The sequence below is a fragment of the Micropterus salmoides genome, unplaced genomic scaffold (assembly GCF_014851395.1).
Source record: "Micropterus salmoides isolate LMB-PRFRI ecotype aquatic unplaced genomic scaffold, ASM1485139v1 Ms_hic_scaffold_9, whole genome shotgun sequence".
Classification (NCBI taxonomy): Eukaryota; Metazoa; Chordata; class Actinopteri; order Centrarchiformes; family Centrarchidae; genus Micropterus; species Micropterus salmoides.
Window position 1 is genome coordinate 3,293,449 of NW_024044681.1, and position 19,948 is coordinate 3,313,396.

Here is a 19,948-nt window from a genome sequence, read left to right on the forward strand (position 1 = left end):
TGTCTCACTTTAAACACTTAATATTCACTACCGGTCCACAAGTTTAGAATAAACCCATTTGTTTGTATGTAAATATAAGTAGTTCAAGTCCAGTGAAAAACCTTAAATGGTAAAAAGTTAAAAACAATGTTTATGTCACAGTTTTCAGATCTGAAATGAAGAGATCTCCGTGGCTTCGCGCCTCTATCAGATCTGAGGGGAACAGGTGTTGGTCGCTGCTGGCTGATAACGACAGGTGACATGAAAACAGACGCTGGAGTCAAAACCTTTTTGTTCTTGAATTTTGTTTATTAATGATTCAATTTTTTGTAAGAACTTGGTACAAAAAAGTGAGACTAATTTTAATCATTTACCAACTTCCATCGATCAACTTTTTAATGCATCATAAAGAAGAAAAAACTACATTGGCATATTTAAGACAAACACTTTTCCTATACACACTATCCACTGGACAGTCCCCTTTTATTAATGACAAAGAAAATTTCTACTTCAACAGACATTTTAATTTCCATCTAAACGTGTCGTCGTCGTCTCCTCGTGGCAAAATAATACATCGAACGTTGTAAGCTAGAAGTCAGAATGCAGAACTGGCAAACAATAGAAAACCCCAATGTTTTCTTTTTTTTGCTTCTTGATAAAAGAATATAAAAATGTTCTAACTTTTTTTTTTCTTCCTATTTGTTCAAATGTTTGTGTCGTGTATTAAAATAGATCTGTTTAAGCACTGCACAGTTTCTCCCGGAGAAGATTTCTAGAAACGGATGAAGAGGTGGGGGGGGGGGGTTCGACGCGGCACGGAGCGCTGATATGGTTTCCGTCTTTTTTTCTTTCCTGTCTCAGGTGAGGACACGATATGCATCACATGGTACATTCTGTGAGACTGAACTTCTTCACACTGATGATGATGATGATTTTATTCGTCTATAAAGGCATGTCAGGTACTACGGAAGAGGATTTGGGCCACATGTGAAAAACCTTTTTGAGTTCTGACTCTTCTCACAATTCTGACTTTACATATTACATAACAAAATTTAGACTTTTTCTCAGAATTATTATTTTTTCAGAATTTAGACTTTTTTTTAAATCAGAATTCTAACTTTACATTTTACGTGACACAATTTTGACTTCAAACTCGAAAATCAAATACAATGTACAATGGACTATTGCAAACTTCAAAACTGTGCTCAAAACTCATCTTTTTAAACTAGCATACTCACTGTAATGTACAACACCGATTCCCATTTTGACTGTTGACTGAATGTTTAAAATTTTATTTTTTTTCCTTTTGCTATTTTTATGATGCGATGTTCTTTTGCTTCTTGTTATAAGGTGACCTAAGTGCCATGAAAGGCGCCTTCAAATAAAATTATGTATCGTTACATTTTTCACATGAAAGAACTCTTGAGTTTAAAGTCAGACCTCTGACTTTCTGAGGAAAAAAAAGTCAAAATTTTGAGAACTTTAAACTCAGAACTCAAATTTTATCTCATGTGGCCCTAATCCTCTTCCATACAGGTGCAGCGTTAACGCACACCTGCTCCTTGTCTTACAGGTACAGAGCCTGGAGAGTGTCTGCTGAATATGTCTTCTGCTCGTTAAGGTAATCTGTTTCATTGTTTTGTTATGTAAATTGTTTTTTGAAACCGTCTTAATAAACTTGATAGAAATCCGTTGAGTTTTTTAAAAGTTTTTAAGTTGTAAGGTGTTAAGCAGAGGCAGCCCCGCCTGAACTAAAGAACATTTTATCTTGAGGGAGGCACGTTATTTTACACAGGAAATGCCATAATAAATATTACTGAGTGATCATGGAGGTGCGTCAGGATCTGGGTCACAGACCGCCTCGAGTAAACAGTAAAATACTATGTTTATCACAGTATATCAAAATTAAACTGTAGAGAATGTGTCAGTAATTTCGGTTGTTTAATCTATGGTTATATTGATGTGTTGTATCTTAAATCTGTTTTTAAATGTGGGGAAAATATAAAAATATTTCCAGTATAAAGTAACAAATACTCCAAGTGAAGTAAAATTACTTGTTTGTTAATCCAATAATAATCTGTTAAAAGGGCCAAATTTAATGAAGAGACGTGAAATTTTTTTTTATTTTGACAGTGACTTCAGGTCTCGTGGTCACCGAAGTTAGATGATGGACAAACACTCATTACATTTGGCATTTGCTGTGTGAAATTTAAATTCTGCCTTCTTCCTCTGACGGTAAATGTTTTATTTCATAAAAACAATTTGATTTTTAATATATGCAGATGGTTCGCTTCAGGCGAGGCGTCTCTGGAATTTACTGAATTGAGGGACAGAACAATTTAACAAGACACCTTCCTGGTTCTGTATTCTGATAAAGCGCATTTTAATATATATATATATTAAACATAATGTGCATTTGGCTCAGAGTGTTGCATGAAAGCAGAAACTCACTAGTCAGAAAACGATGTACTGTCTGTTCAGATTCAGAAACAGCTACGTTTGACCTGTTCGTCAGATTTGTCGTCTCCGAGCCAAACTGTTTACGGATAAAGGATCATTTCTGTATTTCTAAACCTGGGCTCTGTTTTTACATAATGTTGGTGTGGAATATCTCACATGTGTGAAAATACTGAAATTACCCTTTAATCATTTTAGAAAAACGACTGAAAATCATCACGTCAGAGCTAAATATTGTATCTTCAGGGTCTAAAATGTTTTAGCGTAGACGAGAAACGATGAATCGATAATTCAAACAGCATTTGCTGCTTTTCTGCTTCAGGTTTGACGACGACCCCAAAGAGGCTCCTTGAAAACGTCACTTTTTAAAATCGTTTTCTGACGTAATGGCTAAATGATTAATCAAAAATAAAAACAACTGATAGTTGCAGCACCAGTGTGTGCCGATTTAATCGCTTTACACTTATTTTTTTAAGCTACTCTGATTTTTGGTCAAGTAAACTGAAAATCTTTTGAACAGAAATTGCCTTGTGCTTCGGGGAATTGATAATCAAACGGTTGGATTTTCTGCTCGCTGCGACGTTTCCTCTGACGCGAGGCCTCGGCCTGCTTCACTCGCACCTCGTCACTTTTCACGTGAACACCGTGAACGTCTTCGCGGGGAGACTCTCTGAAAGTGTGCTGTTCTCCACGTTTGTACGATTCACGGCGTCGTGGCGCACTAAAGACGAACTCCTTCATTTGAAGCGAAGTGAGGCCTTTTCTTCCTCAGAGGTTCTTTTATACACTAACGTTTATTTCTTTGGGGTGAAATCATGTCATGAAACGGGTTTGATGCCATATTGCTCGTCTTTTCTCCTCCTTTTTCGTTTGTTTTGCAGCTTCGTTCAGCCGCTGCTGAAGCCTCGGACGTTTTAAACTTCTCCAACATTAATGATCTATTCAGTCACTTAAATACTTCAGAGACCAAACACAGACGACCTGGATATGATTAAATAAAATAAAAGCACCTCTTCTCAGTTTTTCTCTTGATAAAGGCATTTTTTTCTCTGACTTGTTTAAACCTTTTGTTCGTGTTTGTGCATCAGCAGGTGGCAGAGCTGCACCGCGACTGTGTGGTGAGCATGAGAAATAAAAAATGGACTAAATCTATGTTTGTACACTTAAACTGAACCTCTCTGGACCAGCAGGAAGACTAGCGAGACAGGTGGACCGAGCGGGACGCGACCGCAGCTTCCTGGTTCGATCGCCGTCTGCACGCTGCGGGGCCGCCGGCGGTCAAACAGTGTTGTTGCAGTTTGACCGAGTCCCACTTCTGATTGACTGGTGTCTATAAAAATGACGCAACAAAGACGAAAACCCTGGACGTAAAAAGGATTTGTACTTGAGGCAGTGTTCATCTGTCAGATTAACAGGCTCGCCACTGTTACAACGTTCATAAAACACGAGAGTAAAAAATATGAAACGGGCAGGGAGGAAAGAAAGCACTATAGACGTTATTGATAAGATGAGCGATCCCAGTACAAAAACAAAGAAACAAGTTTTTGGCATATTTTTCTATACTGGTTAAAGAGGAAAGGGACTGAATGGAGGCGTGAAAAAACAAACGGTTTGTTTTCTGCGGCAGAGCGACGGCAACACAACCAAGAACATTATCGGGTTTTATCTTCTTTTCCTGTTAAGATGCAGAAACTAAACTGAAACCTCTCAAGCCAAAATAACACTTTTCTAAAATCTACCGCTGTCACGTGAAAGTTTCCTGATTTATTTTTTCGAAGCCTTTCAGATTCATATTAACTAACTTTTAACGTACGACAATCAGACATTATTTTTAGTTCACGCACTTGTTTCTGCACTTCATTAAAATTGCGTGGTAATAATCTGGTCTGCGTTGCCGTCGACAGAAAACAAAGCTCGGCCTCACGTGTGACTTGAGTAAAAAAAAACAAAAACACCTGCGATGATGATCATGATGATAATAATAATACAACGTATGTACAGTGATCCCCTTGAATACTCCAAACTTACATTTATCAACAGGCATCAGCATGAAAATACTAAAATCTCCACTAGTTTTTTTATCTTAAATACTTTTTTCTTTGACTTTAACTCTATTAATACTGAAAAAAAGTTATTCTCTGCTTTTGTTTGAAGGCTCGTATGCGTTTACATACACGATGAAAACACTTTCCTGAATTATTATGGCAAAAACATTGTTCATAGGAGAATGAGAACAAACATCTAGTCAGATATATGAATGTACAGTCCGTTCACGTCCATCGATCCTTTTGTTTTCTTCTACTACGGCTAACTCTACTGTTCTCTCTCACTATATGCAGAACAATAATTATACCTGTGTTTAAAAAAAAAAAAAAAAGAAATATCTTTTGGGCCGCACACAAAAACTCGTGACGTGCTCCTGCGGCGGCGCTGTAATCTAAACTTTTTGTAATAAATACATTAAGGCCAAGAATAAATAGAAAATAACTTAAAAAAAAGGAATCTCGTAAGCACTGTAGGTGTTGGGTTTTAAAAAATACTTGAATCGAGTGGAGGGCAGAGGCTCTTCTTTCTCAGTCTTTTGTCGCTCTCGGAGAAAAAATGGTTGGATATTATTCAGACAAAAAAAAGAAATCAACGCCCCCGCCAGTCGGGTAAAAAGTCGGCGCACCGGACGGGCGGGGCTAGTTGTTGGCGTCATCCTGGCTGTGGGCGTGGCTCTTCTGCAGGGGCAGGGGTGTGGCCGAGGGGCCTGGGAGAGCGGCGGCGGCGGCGCTGGTGGGTTTGATCCAGGACTGGGAGAGCAGGGAGGCGGTGATGGTGGCGGTGGTGGTCATGGTGACCTGGATGAGCTGGTCGCGTTGTATCAGCCTGATGAGAGCTTTGAGGCGCTCGAGCGAAGCCTGAGTGTCTCTCTGCTGCCCCAACAGTCTCTCCCTCAGGTCCATACACTGCTGCGCACACAGGAAACACCACAGTCAACTTCCTGTCAAGCCCCGCCCCTTCCTGTAACCACCCCTCCCATTTTAATCATAACAAAAAAATAAGCACTAGTAGTAAATAACAGATACTACGAGATACTAGTTAGTAAAAACTATTCAATGAGTTACAAGTAAGCAAAAATTAAAGTGGTGGTTCCTGAAAAAGAGTTACTAACTAATCAGAACCAGTAAGTTTCAAAAAGCGAGTAGAAAGTTTTAAGGACTAAACGGCTTGCCATAATTTTCCAGTTTATGCTAAGCTAGGCTAACAGCTGCTGGCTGTAGGTTTAGACAGTTGTATTAAGCTGAACCTCCAACAAGCCGGTAAGAAAATTTCACTGAATGTTGAACTTTAACCACGACAGGCCCGATCACGTAAACGTTCCCGTGTGGATCAATCGGGAGGTTCCGATAAACGCGTGAGGTTCTTACTTTGAGTGCGTCCATCGGGAGGCTCCGATAAAGAACGCGTGTGCGGTTCTTACTTTGAGTGTGTCCATCGGGAGGTTCCGATAAAGAACGCGTGTGCGGTTCTTACATCGGGAGGTTCCGATAAACGCGTGCGGTTCTTACTTTGAGCGCGTCCATCGGGAGGCTCCGATAAACGCGTGCGCTTCTTACTTTGAGCGCGTCCATTGGGAGGTTCCGATAAACGCGTGCGCTTCTTACTTTGAGCGAGTCCATCGGGAGGTTCCGATAAAGAACGCGTGTGCGGTTCTTACTTTGAGCGCGTCCATCAAGAGACTCCGATAAAGAACGCGTGTGCGGTTCTTACATCGGGAGGTTCCGATAAACGCGTGCGCTTCTTACTTTGAGCGCGTCCATCGGGAGGTTCTGATAAAGAACGCGTCCATCGGGAGGCTCCAATAAAGAACGCGTGTGCGGTTCTTACATCGGGAGGTTCCGATAAACGCGTGCAGTTCTTACTTTGAGCGCGTCCATCGGGAGGTTCTGATAAACGCATGCGGTTCTTACTTTGAGCGCGTCCATCAGGAGGCTCCAATAAAGAACGCGTGTGCGGTTCTTACTTTGAGCGCGTCCATCGGGAGGTTCCGATAAACGCGTGCGGTTCTTACTTTGAGCGCGTCCATCGGGAGGTTCTGATAAACGCATGCGGTTCTTACTTTGAGCGCGTCCATCGGGAGTTTCCGATAAACGCGTGCGCTTCTTACTTTGAGCGCGTCCATCGGGAGGCTCCAATAAAGAACGCGTGTGCGGTTCTTACATCGGGAGGTTCCGATAAACGCGTGCGGTTCTTACTTTGAGCGCGTCCATCGGGAGGTTCTGATAAAGAACGCGTCCATCGGGAGGCTCCGATAAAGAACGCGTGTGCGCTTCTTACTTTGAGCGCGTCCATCGGGAGGCTCCAATAAAGAACGCGTGTGCGGTTCTTACATCGGGAGGTTCCGATAAACGCGTGCGGTTCTTACTTTGAGCGCGTCCATCGGGAGGTTCTGATAAAGAACGCGTGTGCGGTTCTTACTTTGAGCGCGTCCATCGGGAGGTTCTGATAAACGCATGCGGTTCTTACTTTGAGCGCGTCCATCGGGAGGTTCTGATAAAGAACGCGTCCATCGGGAGGCTCCAATAAAGAACGCGTGTGCGGTTCTTACTTTGAGCGCGTCCATCGGGAGGTTCTGATAAACGCATGCGGTTCTTACTTTGAGCGCGTCCATCGGGAGGCTCCAATAAAGAACGCGTGTGCGGTTCTTACATCGGGAGGTTCCGATAAACGCGTGCGGTTCTTACTTTGAGCGCGTCCATCGGGATGTTCCGATAAAGAACGCGTGTGCGGTTCTTACTTTGAGCGCGTCCATCGGGAGGTTCCGATAAAGAACGCGTGTGCTGTTCTTACTTTGAGCGCGTCCATCGGGAGGTTCTGATAAACGCATGCGGTTCTTACTTTGAGCGCGTCCATCGGGAGGTTCTGATAAAGAACGCGTGTGCGGTTCTTACTTTGAGCGCGTCCATCGGGAGGTTCTGATAAAGAACGCGTGTGCGGTTCTTACTTTGAGCGCGTCCATCGGGAGGCTCCAATAAAGAACGCGTGTGCGGTTCTTACTTTGAGCGCGTCCATCGGGAGGTTCCGATAAACGCGTGCGGTTCTTACTTTGAGCGCGTCCATCGGGAGGCTCCGATAAAGAACGCGTGTGCGGTTCTTACTTTGAGCGCGTCCATCGGGAGGTTCTGATAAACGCGTGCGCTTCTTACTTTGAGCGCGTCCATCGGGAGGTTCCGATAAACGCGTGCGCTTCTTACTTTGAGCGCGTCCATCGGGAGGCTCCGATAAAGAACGCGTGTGCGGTTCTTACTTTGAGCGCGTCCATCGGGAGGTTCCGATAAAGAACGCGTGTGCGGTTCTTACTTTGAGCGCGTCCATCGGGAGGTTCTGATAAACGCGTGCGCTTCTTACTTTGAGCGCGTCCATCGGGAGGTTCCGATAAACGCGTGCGGTTCTTACTTTGAGCGCGTCCATCGGGAGGTTCCGATAAAGAACGCGTGTGCGGTTCTTACTTTGAGCGCGTCCATCGGGAGGTTCTGATAAACGCATGCGGTTCTTACTTTGAGCGTGTCCATCGGGAGGTTCTGATAAAGAACGCGTCCATCGGGAGGCTCCAATAAAGAACGCGTGTGCGGTTCTTACTTTGAGCGCGTCCATCGGGAGGCTCCGATAAAGAACGCGTGTGCGGTTCTTACTTTGAGCGCGTCCATCGGGAGGTTCCGATAAAGAACGCGTGTGCGGTTCTTACTTTGAGCGCGTCCATCGGGAGGTTCCGATAAACGCGTGCGCTTCTTACTTTGAGCGCGTCCATCGGGAGGTTCCGATAAAGAACGCGTGTGCGGTTCTTACTTTGAGCGCGTCCATCGGGAGGTTCCGATAAACGCGTGCGCTTCTTACTTTGAGCGCGTCCATCGGGAGGCTCCGATAAAGAACGCGTGTGCGCTCCTTACTTTGAGCGCGTCCATCAGGAGGCTCCAATAAAGAACGCGTGTGCGGTTCTTACTTTGAGCGCGTCCATCGGGAGGCTCCGATAAAGAACGCGTGTGCGCTTCTTACTTTGAGCGCGTCCATCAGGAGGCTCCAATAAAGAACGCGTGTGCGCTTCTTACTTTGAGTGAGTCCATCGGGAGGCTCCAATAAACGCGTGCGGTTCTTACTTTGAAAGCGTCCATCGGGAGGTTCTGATAAACGCATGCGGTTCTTACTTTGAGCGCGTCCATCGGGAGGCTCCGATAAAGAACGCGTGCGGTTCTTACTTTGAGCGCGTCCATCGGGAGGCTCCGATAAAGAACGCGTGTGCGCTTCTTACTTTGAGTGAGTCCATCGGGAGGTTCCGATAAACGTGTGCGCTTCTTACTTTGAGTGAGTCCATCGGGAGGTTCTGATAAACGCATGCGGTTCTTACTTTGAGTGAGTCCATCGGGAGGCTCCGATAAAGAACGCGTGCGGTTCTTACTTTGAGCGCGTCCATCGGGAGGCTCCGATAAAGAACGCGTGTGCGCTTCTTACTTTGAGTGAGTCCATCGGGAGGTTCCGATAAACGCGTGCGCTTCTTACTTTGAGCGTGTCGTTGAGCTTCTCCTCTTGTTCCTCCAGGTGAGCGCACTCTTTCTTCAGCTCGTTGTTTCGTCTCAGCAGCCGTCGCTTCTCCTCCTGCCTCACTGCTCGCACACAAACGCACACTTCATCAGCACAGGTACGAACAACTCGGCGACACGATGTGTTGAAGTGTTCTTACCCGTCTTGTGTGTAACGTACGACTGGACGAAGTTCTGTGGCCACGACATGTTCTCTTTGTTCAGCACCTGAAGGCAGGAAACAAACTGTATGTTAACGTCACTGTCCAGCCCCCCCCATCTAAAATCTGAGTTAAGGTTTACTTTAAATGTTCACTGAAGTATTTAATTCTCATCTTGGCCTCGAACTTGAGGCATCGCTGAATTTTGTTAAACTGTTGAACAAAAGATGAATAATTGGAGATCTCTCTTTATTTATATATAACAGACAAGTTGCCAGGTTTCTTGTGGTAGACCTATTCAGACTTCTTATAAATAAATAATTATGAATAATTATAATTTTTGAAGCAGTTTTCTCCCACATTCGCTGTTTTCTGTTAACTTTTTAATTTGTGCTTTTTTTTTTTTTACTAAATTCCTCCAGCTTACAATCCTTTCCTCCTCTGACCAATGTGGTTTTCTTGTCTTCTTTTCTTCCATTGATTTCCAAAATCAGGGGAGGCTCAGTGAATGGAAGTGAAACAACATCACATTACTGCGTTAGTAATGAAAAGGAGATCACACAGAATGGCCTACATGTGTGAGAGTTCGGCTGTAGCTTCATTTTTAACGTGCAGGCTTTAACCAGAGGTCAGCAGAGATGCTTTAGCGGTCTGCTGTGGTTCACTGGAGCTCCTACCTTCTTCTGGCACTTGGGGCAGTACCAGGGGCCTCTGGGGGGGGTTTTGAGCGGCGGGTGGAGGCAGTTGGGGTGGAAGGCTCTGGGGCAGTTGTGGCAGGGCTGCAGCTCGCCGTCCTCCTTACAGACGGCACAGTGGTCGTCATGCTCCAAGTCCTCCTGTTACACCAGAGACGGTTCACGTCAGTACAGAACGTTTTTTCAAAATAAATCTCCTACAATGTTGTTTAACAAAAAGGTTCAGTTAATATAAATAACTTCATGACAGGAAGATAAAAGCTGGATTAGGTGATCAGCAGCAGTGAAATGACAGCATTCAATAGATTTTATATTATTTATTTATTAGTTTTGGGAAGTATTTTAAAGATTTGAGCCACATTTTGATCGAAACAAAGTGAAGAAAAACTATTTCTGAGCTGCAGAAAAGTTTCCTTCCTTGTTAATCGTCTTTTAACCCCTTAGATTTCTCACCTGGCGACCTGAATGGGGTTCGAACACACGGTTCTGCATCAACACACACACGCATATAACAGAGGCGGGACATCGTCAGTCATGTGACTTACCTTCCAGCTGAAATCCTCAGAGTCTAGCATGTAAATGGAAGCAGACAGAGGTTAGTGGCAGCACGCAGACGCACAGGTGAGAGGCGGCTCGATCAGGCAGCTGAGCGTTTACTGAGTGCAGGAATTAGTTAACATTTTCTACAAACTGTAAGTAAAGACAGCAGATGTTAAAAACTGGAGGTGGTTTGATCAGATCACAGCCCGTCTCAGGCGCCATTTTAAAGCCAACGCGCCACCGGCTGGACTGAAACGTCACGCTGACAACGAGAGTTTGTGCCGCGTCTGCTTGTGATTTACTTACCTCGTGCTGACAGGAAGAGCGAGCTGTTCAGGTAATGTGACGCCAGACGTTTCCGCTGCAGACAGAAAGATGTATTTAAAAATCTGAATAATTAGGACAACTGAGGTGATTAAAGAGCGTCCGGCTGTGGCCGTTTCCTGACCTCGGGCTCGAACAGGCCGCTGTAGGCTGGGTTGGCTGTGCTTCGTCTCTTCCTCTCCTGTCTCTTCGTCTGGATTTCTGTTCAGAGACAAAAACTTTTCCTCAGCGACGCGCGGACTCTTTTTGACTGCAGGTCGACCTCAGTGTGAATTGTTGGCGCGGCCCTTTAACAATCACTCACACACAAAACAAACCGAGGAGGAGCTGGTCCCTCTGAATTTAAAGGTGAAGCAGGGAAACTCACCTTCCAGGTGCTCTGTGGTGACGAGGCCGAGGGCGACCATGAAGGCGATTTTCTGCGAGACACGGAGAGAAGATGTTAACGAGGAGGCCGAGCAGAGAGGATTGTGGGATTGTTTCTTGTTTTCTGATGTAAAGTGACACTAGAGCTAGTCGATTAGTCGTTAACAGGAGTGTGACGAGACCAGATTTTAATTCAGCCTTCCCTCCTCTTTGTTCGGGGAAGTGACCTCTTTAAATATGGCTCCTTTTTATTTCAGTGAGAAACTCCTGGACTTTAACAGCTCCTGTGTTTCAGCAGCTTTTCTGCTCATGTTCAGAACTTTCTGCAGAATCTCCCACAGATCTGTGTTCTCTGACAGCTCCAGAAAAAGGCAGAAATCAGAATATATTTTCAAAGTCTACCTGCTCTAAACTCTGCTGAGCATTACGTTTCCCCTTCAGCGAGTCTCACAAGATGAGCTTTTAACCTTTCTTGTGACACGCCTTGCTGTCAATATTAAATGAATCACTAACTATTTTTTGAGTCTTTTTTTTAGACAAAACTTCCAAAATCTGATTGCAGCTTCTTAAAGGTGAATATTCCTCCTCTGTGACTGAATATCTTTGGGTTGTGGACGACTTCCACAAAGGCCCCTTTAAAGGGAGGAAAATATTAGAGATTGACAGACCTGTAAAATAAATAAGACACTGCTGATTTTACATTTTGTATAATAAAATATTTTCAAAAATGTGTTTTAATTTAGATTTTCAGTCCTATGTTTGTTAATTAGGCCTCGACAGTCCTCAAAGATTTGTATCCTACATGAAGGTTTTAAAATAAAAACCTTTTTAACTTCATTTGCCTGATTGTTTTTTGTTCTGGGATCCAACAACTTTTCCTAAAGCAGATCATTAATTCAGTATTTTGAATATTTGTAATATAGAACGGTTCTAAACTGCAGTTTGATTGGCTCTCTGTTTTCTCACCTCGGGGTCCTCCTCTTTCTTCTGGGACGGGGATTTTGGGGCGGGTGGGGCCTCCTGTGACGGGAGGTCAGCCTGGGCCCCCGGGGACCCCTCAGTGCTGCTGGGGGCCTGCGGCTGGATGATAATCACCTGGTAACACATGGAGACCTGATTAGAATAAACCAGTGGAGCTGCGTGTGACATTTATTAAAAAAACTCTTATTTTCATCACATAAATTTAGAGACAGAAGAAGAAACAAAGCGCTTTGAACTGTGGCTGCACCTTGACAGCCTCGCTGACGGCGGACACTCCGTTGCTGTTGGCAGGCGAGGCGGCGATGATGGCGTACGCCACGCCGGGCCCCGCAGAGGCGTGCTGGACCGGGCCGCCGGACTCGGGGCCCCCGGGGTGGCCGTGGGGAGCCGGCGGCGAGGGGTCGCTCTGGCCGTTGGGCTGGTGGTCGGGGCTGAAGGTGCTGTTGGCGGTGGGCAGGGTGGGGCCCTGGCCCTTAGGGCTGACCACGGCGGTGGCCCTCTGCAGGCTGAGGGGCTGCAGCTCCTGGCGGGGACTGTGGGGGAGGCTGTCGGGGATCTGGGTCTTTGGCCTGACCTGAAGGAGACGAGGGAGACGACAGAGGGGCCACATCAGGCTGCGGCCACACCGACCTGAACGCTGAAATGTTCTCAGCAGTAACTAAAAACTAGTAACTGACTAAAATCAAGCTCCAGTATCTAATCAGTTGTTCCTACTAAGCAATAATTAAATACTGGAGCTTTTAAATTGCAGGAAGTAAGTTTAAGGACTGAAAGTTAAACAGCTCGCCACACGCCTCAGACGCAGCTCTGTGTGGTTTGTGCTGCCACCTGCTGGACCAAACGTCTGTTTACATGATTTATCACATCTGTTGCTTAAACATCAGTTTCACTCTATAACAATCTGACAAAAAACTGAAACTCTTTTCAAAACAAATCAAACAGTGATCATCTTCTCTCACATGTCATCAAATCCAAAGCTGCTCAGCCTGATGAGTGTGATCAGTGACCCGGAAGTGATGTATCATCCCGTTAGTCTCCGCTTTCAAAATAAAAGCTGGGACAGTTGGAGAGACACGTCCCAGCGTGGCCGAACAGCCGAATCACTGAAAACAGCTGAGACGAAGCCGGCGTTTCACACAGGGGCCCAAATCCCCTCCCTAAAGCCTGGACCCCTGATGGTGAGAGGCTGTAAGGCCCCAAACGGTTAGATGGGACTCATCACGTTACCTCCACGCGGTGGGATTAAAACAGCTGTGGCTCCGAGACTGTTTATCTTACTTTCTTGGCGAGGCGCTGAAGGGCCCGACTGTCTGATTTTGACGTCATTTTTTTTAAGCTGGCTTTCCCTGGTAACCCCGTGTTTGACCTCACAGCGCTATGAACTGTGGGTAACTCTGGCAAAGTGTGTAGAGATCAGACAGTGACTGAGTTGAGCCTGATAAATGTCCTAAAGTGGCCACCGTACAGATCGATTTAGTAACAACAACATGACCTTTCCTCTCCCGCCTGCGGCAGGACAAACTTTACCTCACTAACAGCGTCTTTCATTTAGTCAACAGTTGCGTCCTCTGGTCGTGTAATGAACGCCGCCGTCCCCCAGGAGGCGTTAAACGTAGTGACCTCTGTAAATATCCGAGTCCTGTTTCCCTGAACAGAAGGTGAACGTGTTCCTACCTGAGGTAGCACGGTGGCTGCTTGTCCTGCCAGCCGGTGCAGCGAGCTGACTTGAGGCACCTTGATGGGCACAGCAGTGAGAGTTCCCAGCATCTGAAACGCACACAAACGCAACACGGTTACAACAGGAAACAGAGAACATAATGGTTCCTGTTGATCGAGCGAGTCATTAACTCAAACAGCCAATTGAACTTTAGTGGTTTGGTTCTGTGCATTGTGCAGTGCATTGTGGTCTTTTAGTCTTCATACTCAGCCCCGCTCACGCTCGGTGTGTAAAATCCAGTGAAAAGGTACTTAAAGAAACCAGCAGAGGCCTGAAACACAAACCAGTCAAACCAGCAGAACCAGAGCGCGGAGATGACGAGCTGACCCGACGCCTCGTTTCACTTGTTATTGAAGTTCGGTGGCGAAGAAACAGTTTTATCAGGCAGAGATTAAGAAAATGACCTTCTTCTTTATATTAGCGGCAAAACCAACGACTTTTCTTTCTCCGGCAGTAAAATAAAGGCGTTTTACTTCCACTGGTTCCCACATCGACGCAGCTTTAATTCCCCTCTGTGCTCTCAGTTTGTCGGCTTTGACCTCAGACCGCTCTCATTAAAACCTCTCGTTCTCCGGCCCTTTCTTTCCTCTCCAGCCAACGAGGTCTTCCTGCAGCTGGTCACTTTGTCCTGGGTTTGAGCCGCTGATGCTTCCTAGATCAGCTCCACTCAGAGGTCGTTAACGACCGACCAACGCATAAACTACGGTGAGGTGCAGAGGACAAACGACAGCAGAGAGAGCGATGAACATACTAATCAGACACCTTATTTTGTCTTTTTTCTGACCTCTACATTTGCTTTTTACAGTAACATCCTTCTATTGATTGTTGGTGTATTTTAAGGACCCGTGTGGCGAGCTGCAGGATAAGTGCAGCTGAACTGGCAGCTCCACCCAAAAGGAGTTCTCCTTTTACTCTTTGGCCTTTACTTCACCTTCACTTCTCCATGTTAGTAATTAAAGCAGGACTCTCAGTATCATCGGTCTTTTAAAAGCGTAGTGGCGGCGGCGATCTCTAGAAACGTCAGGTGGAAGGTTTTACTGATCTGTGATTGGCTGCCTCTTCCTGTCAGTCAGGATTAAACCAGTCAAATTCTCACCTTTACTCAGATCACAAGGAAACAAGCTGAATGGAAACATAAACAGAAGCTGTTTTAAAATGACAACTTGTTTTTTTATATGCAAATGAGGCAATTTCCTCATTTAAATATTCACTTATTTGCATCTCACACAAATCCATTTTCCAGCACGTTAATAAGAGTCAGAGATTTTTTGTTTCAATGTGATAATAAAGCAAACGAGCAGATATCTACAGATTCATCTAAATATCCCACTCGCATGTGTGACAGAGCCTGTTTCTCCACATATTTACTGATGAACCTTCTGTAAATGTCTCGTTTAAGAAACAGTGAGTAAAGTTGTGATGATCTAACGGCCTTTACGGGAGAAGAACTTGGCATCAAAATGAACTCAAATCTGATATATGGACTATTTTACGTTGTGCTCTAGAAAACAAATGGACAATATGGAGAGTTTAAAAAAGACCGGTTGACTCTGAAAATGTTCACAAAGATGAAATGTACAGGATCTGCAGACTGAAACAGAGAAATAAGAATGTTTTTAGGTATTTGTCTTAAAGTCTGCTGGCCGTCGGTGTTTATGACTTCCTGTCAGCTGCAGGAAAGTTTTCTCCTCCTCCTCCTCCTGCTGCTGCTCTTGAACACAGCTCCTTCCCTCCCCCTCCTTTCTTCTTCTGTGAAAATCCCTTCGTTCCATTGTATTGTGCTGCAGAGCGGCTCAGCGAGTTCAGGGGGGGGGGATGGCGGCCGAGGCCTGTTCCCATGGCAACTGCAGAGATGAAAATTCTTGCAGTGCTTTCATTTTCGTAATTGCTTCCTCTTTTCTCCAAAGCTAAGCACCTTCTCTTCAGGGGACCTCCTCCTCCTCCTCCTCCTCCTCCTCCTCGCAGCCAGCAACCTTGGACCATCATTTCCTGTTTTTGTTTTTTATGAATTCCTTTTTCTCTAAATACCAAAGTCAATACGAGCGCTGAGACGCTCTGCAGAACAAACAGCCCCCCCCCTCACCCCCAAACCTGCTGTGATACGCTGGGGGAGGGGGGGTGATGTCATTCTGTCACTTTAAGACACTGTTCAGTTTATGAGTGAAAACATATGGAGACTAAACACCTGCCTCCCCCGGACTCTGACTGGAAGGATGGTGGAAGATGGATTCCTCTCCTCTGATGGAGCTAGGCTAGCAGTTAGCGCCTGAAGCTAAGCTAAAGCTAAACACAGCAACTGATTCTGTATCCTGGTCTGTTTCACAGAGCTGCAAATGTTGAGCAATGTCAGAAATGTGCGACATCTAGAACCTGCGGCAGGTTTCCTACAGATTTTGACGTCTGGAAGCTTTGGACACATTTATTTATTCTCCAGACACCTGAAGACTCAGACTGTTTCTGTACTGGCAGCACGGACACGAAACTAACTTAAAGTGCAGAACAAGAGAATTCTCCTTTTGGTTTTAATAAACAGCTATAACTGTTATTTCCGGTGGACGAGTGAAAGAGATCAGACGGCTGAAAAACAACCTCTGAAACCAGATTAAAGTGACAATAAGAGAAAGAAACTGAAGCTTTAAGATATAAATCCAGCTAACGGTTCACTGAAGAAACAAAAGGAAAACAAAATGTCAGATGAGTTTGTGAGAGGATAAAAGGAAAGCAGCCAGTCAAGGTGGTGACAGAGAGACGGAGGATTAAAGAGAGAAGTGGGTTTAAACTCGTCAGCTGAAGGTGAGCTGAGTTTGTCCTGTCATCACATCAGCAGCAGGAGGAAGAGGAGGAGGAGGAGGAGGAAGAGCACACAGCCGAGGACAAAACACAACGACATGTTGGATCTGTGACCAAGGTTTTGGTTTTAACGTCTTCTCCTCCTGAAACGTGAGGCCTAAAGTACACGGACGGTTTTAAAAGAGTAGATTAGTTTAAACTTATTCTCACCTGAAGTTTCACATTATTGAATTTTTCATACGAGCTTCACCTGTCAGGGACTCGGCATCAACACTGACAACAAAGATAAGTGGAACACTGTTTGTTTCAGCTGCGTATCAGAACTGAACAACTGAAAACGCTCATCCAGCAGCCGCTCACGTACACTGGGCTGGACGATACGGCCAAAAATGATATCACGATATCTTTCGTGATATCGATAATTATCAGGATAAATATCAAATTGCTTCAAAGGCTGATTTCTGCTCCTGAGTGAAAGTTGAAGAAACCTGATTCAAACTCTTTTTTTATGGTCAGAACACTTGATGCCAAACAGTGGATCACTTCACAGATCTGAGGCACAACATTCAAAATCTTTGTCAACAAATATGCACAAGTAAGATGTGGTGAAATCTTTTTTTCAATCCTTTTTCTTAAGGAGGTATTCTGCTCATTTTCAGGTTCATCATCTTATTCAGAGTTTGTACCAGAGCAGGTTTCCATGGTTATATTTTTGCTGCAGCTCCTCTTTTCAGCCTGTGTTGAAGGCTTCGTTTTAGCTGTGGAGTGATACATCTTGTCTCTACATGATCTTTGTTGGGAGTTGCACATGCTCAGTTCCTAGTTAAGGACTACTAGCCAATCAGAAGCAGAGAAGGGCGGGTCAGCGAGAAGCCGGTAAACAGCTCGGGTTCAGCCGTACGGACTGGAGCGAGAGTTTCAGAGCGGTGAGTTATTAATCTGTATCCATAAAGTTTTAACTGAGCTCTGTCTCTACATCACAGGAACAACTTTCTGTCCACTGACTGCCTGGAGGGTAGCTAGTGTTTGGAAGGGAGAGGAGAGCTGTGTGCTGCAGCTCGCTGTTTCTGAGGGCGTGTCCGAGTAGCCGCTTGGCGAGCGTTATGCGAGGCGCATTTGTGACATCACAGGGATGAAAGGGAAGCGGCTGGACTACAAACGAGCTGTTTTCAGTTCAGAGCAGAGTTTTCTGTGGGAGATTTGGGCTTTTTCACTTTGCAAACCTGTTACATGCACAAAAAAGGTCTAAACTCAATAAAGGAGAGAGAGAAAGCAGAATACCACCTCTTTAATACAAAAAATAAGGGAGGACAAAGAGACTGTGGCGTCGGGAAGCAGGCTGGGGGTCGACCACATGCATCGTACAAATGTTCTTTACTAAATATTTTTATAAAAATACCTAAACTAGCAGTCTACTAGTCAGCAGCATCGTGTTTCTGCTTCACATGACCGCTAAGAGCCAATCAGGAAGCCAAACGTGAGCTCCTTGGTTTCAGCTGTCCGCACCAACGCGCTGCCACAGAGTTTAAAACCAGCACGGGGTCAGCAGCGTCTTCAGACTTCACTTTCAGTCTGGACGGGAGGCGGAAACCATAATGTAGGAGAGCAGAAGGAGCCTGATTGAGCTTGTTTCACTTTTTATCTACAACATTTATTATCATTATTATTAGTATGAATTAACAAACACAATGTTCACAGTTCAAACCGTCATAACTTCACTTTAAAGTTTTTTAAGACGGCAAGTGTGTGAAAATATTTAGATTATGAACCGTGAATAAAACTCTGCACAAGAACATGTAGAACATCTGCTGGGACGGTGCAGCTAACCTTTAAAGAGGATTCAGGTGACAGACTGAAGATTTTTTAAAAGCCAGATCATTCTGCTTCCTCCTCCTCCTCCGGTGTTTTATATTTAAATAAAGGCACACGCTGGATTACAGAGGACTGAGAGCAGATCTGCAGACGTCACTTCACTCCCATGAGTTAGAAAATGTGACACGTTGTTCCCGCGGCGGCCAGCAGAGGGCGGCGCCCGAGGCCTCGTCCGCTCCCTCGGCTCCCTCTCCATCCTCACCGTGAAGCAGCTTTTCATTTCACTCCTGCTCTGAGCTGTGAGAGATGAACTCTGCTCGATAACGAGGTGAACGCGCCGCTTCATATCCTCTCACTTCTTTCATTAGGCGCATTACAACCGCCGTGTTTAATTATGAGCTTCAAGGCCGCAGAACTTTTACAAGACGGAGCAAATAATCTGCATTCATAAACTGGTGGAGTCCAGAACAGGACGTGTTTCTATTTAGTAATTATTGAAACCCATTTACAGCTGAGAAAATATGAAGGCAGCTGAAAACTGACAGGTGTGAAGATGTTGTGTAAAGGTGCTGACATCAAAATAAAACCTCAGAAATAAAAGACGTGGCCTTCATTTCAATAATTTCCTGCAACAGTACTAAAGGCACAAGGTCCCACAAAATATAAACCATACTTTGGTGTTTCTATTATTTAACACAAAGAGGGAGATCTTAACAGCTAATCCTATAAAAAACAGATAAATAAAGATGATGCAGAAGAAGCTATCAGGAAACAAAAGCTGGATCATTAAAGTCAAACTGACGAACTGAAAGCTGCTCGTTCCGTCCAGGAGACAGATTTAATATCAAGTCTGCTGCGTCTGGCAACCCACAACACCTGGAATGTTCTCCAGGACCCTGGGATCTCTTTCATGGCTTCCTAAAGTTGTTTACAAATGACACCTCCTCAAGGAACCGCTTCCATGACCCCAGGAACCTCCTCAAGGACCACTAAAGGTTCCTCCTCTATATCGCCTGGGAAAACCCTCAAGGACTCGCTAAAGGACTCCAAACCTCATTTAGGAACCACTGGAACTTTCTCCAGGTACCTTAGATCCTCCTAAGGACATCATGGACCTCTTCCATGACCACTGGAACTCGCTCAAGGACTCCTGAAACATGCAGACCCTTCTAACAGACTACTTGACCACCTTCTCTTCTGCTATCATAACCCCCAACTCTATGATGAAACCTCCTCAAGGACCAGTGGAATTTTTCCAGGTGTGCTAAAATAAATTTCACAATCACTATAACTTTGCCCTTGATTTTCTCTTCCATTACGCCTGGAACAATCTCCAGACCCCTGGAACATCCTTACAAGACCGCTAGAACGTTCTCCATCTATGGAACTTGTTCAAACACTCGTCAAACGCTCAGGACCTCCAGAACCTCCTCGAGGACCATTCATGGACCCCTAGAACGTCCTCCATGAGGTCTGGAACTTTCTCAATGACTCCTGAAACTTTATTAAGGACCCTTCTGGCCTCCACAAGGAAAAGTGGAACCTTCTCCACGATCCTCCATAATC

General features: G+C 44.9%; 1 protein-coding gene across 2 annotated transcripts in view; it reads right to left on the reverse strand.

The window, feature by feature from the left end:
• Positions 1-267: 267 nt before the first annotated feature.
• Positions 268-19,948, reverse strand: part of phf21b (PHD finger protein 21B) — a 96,933-nt gene continuing 77,252 nt past the window's right edge. For both annotated transcript variants that reach the window (XM_038709535.1, XM_038709536.1), the window contains exons 5-15: positions 13,738-13,830; positions 12,311-12,637; positions 12,049-12,177; positions 11,084-11,135; positions 10,841-10,917; positions 10,699-10,753; positions 10,398-10,420; positions 9,835-9,993; positions 9,158-9,224; positions 8,977-9,080; positions 268-5,390 (exon numbers count right to left, since the gene is read on the reverse strand). In XM_038709535.1, the coding sequence (XP_038565463.1) occupies positions 5,121-5,390; positions 8,977-9,080; positions 9,158-9,224; positions 9,835-9,993; positions 10,398-10,420; positions 10,699-10,753; positions 10,841-10,917; positions 11,084-11,135; positions 12,049-12,177; positions 12,311-12,637; positions 13,738-13,830 (1,356 nt within the window). In that variant the 3' untranslated portion in view covers positions 268-5,120. The remainder of the gene's footprint in view (positions 5,391-8,976; positions 9,081-9,157; positions 9,225-9,834; positions 9,994-10,397; positions 10,421-10,698; positions 10,754-10,840; positions 10,918-11,083; positions 11,136-12,048; positions 12,178-12,310; positions 12,638-13,737; positions 13,831-19,948) is intronic.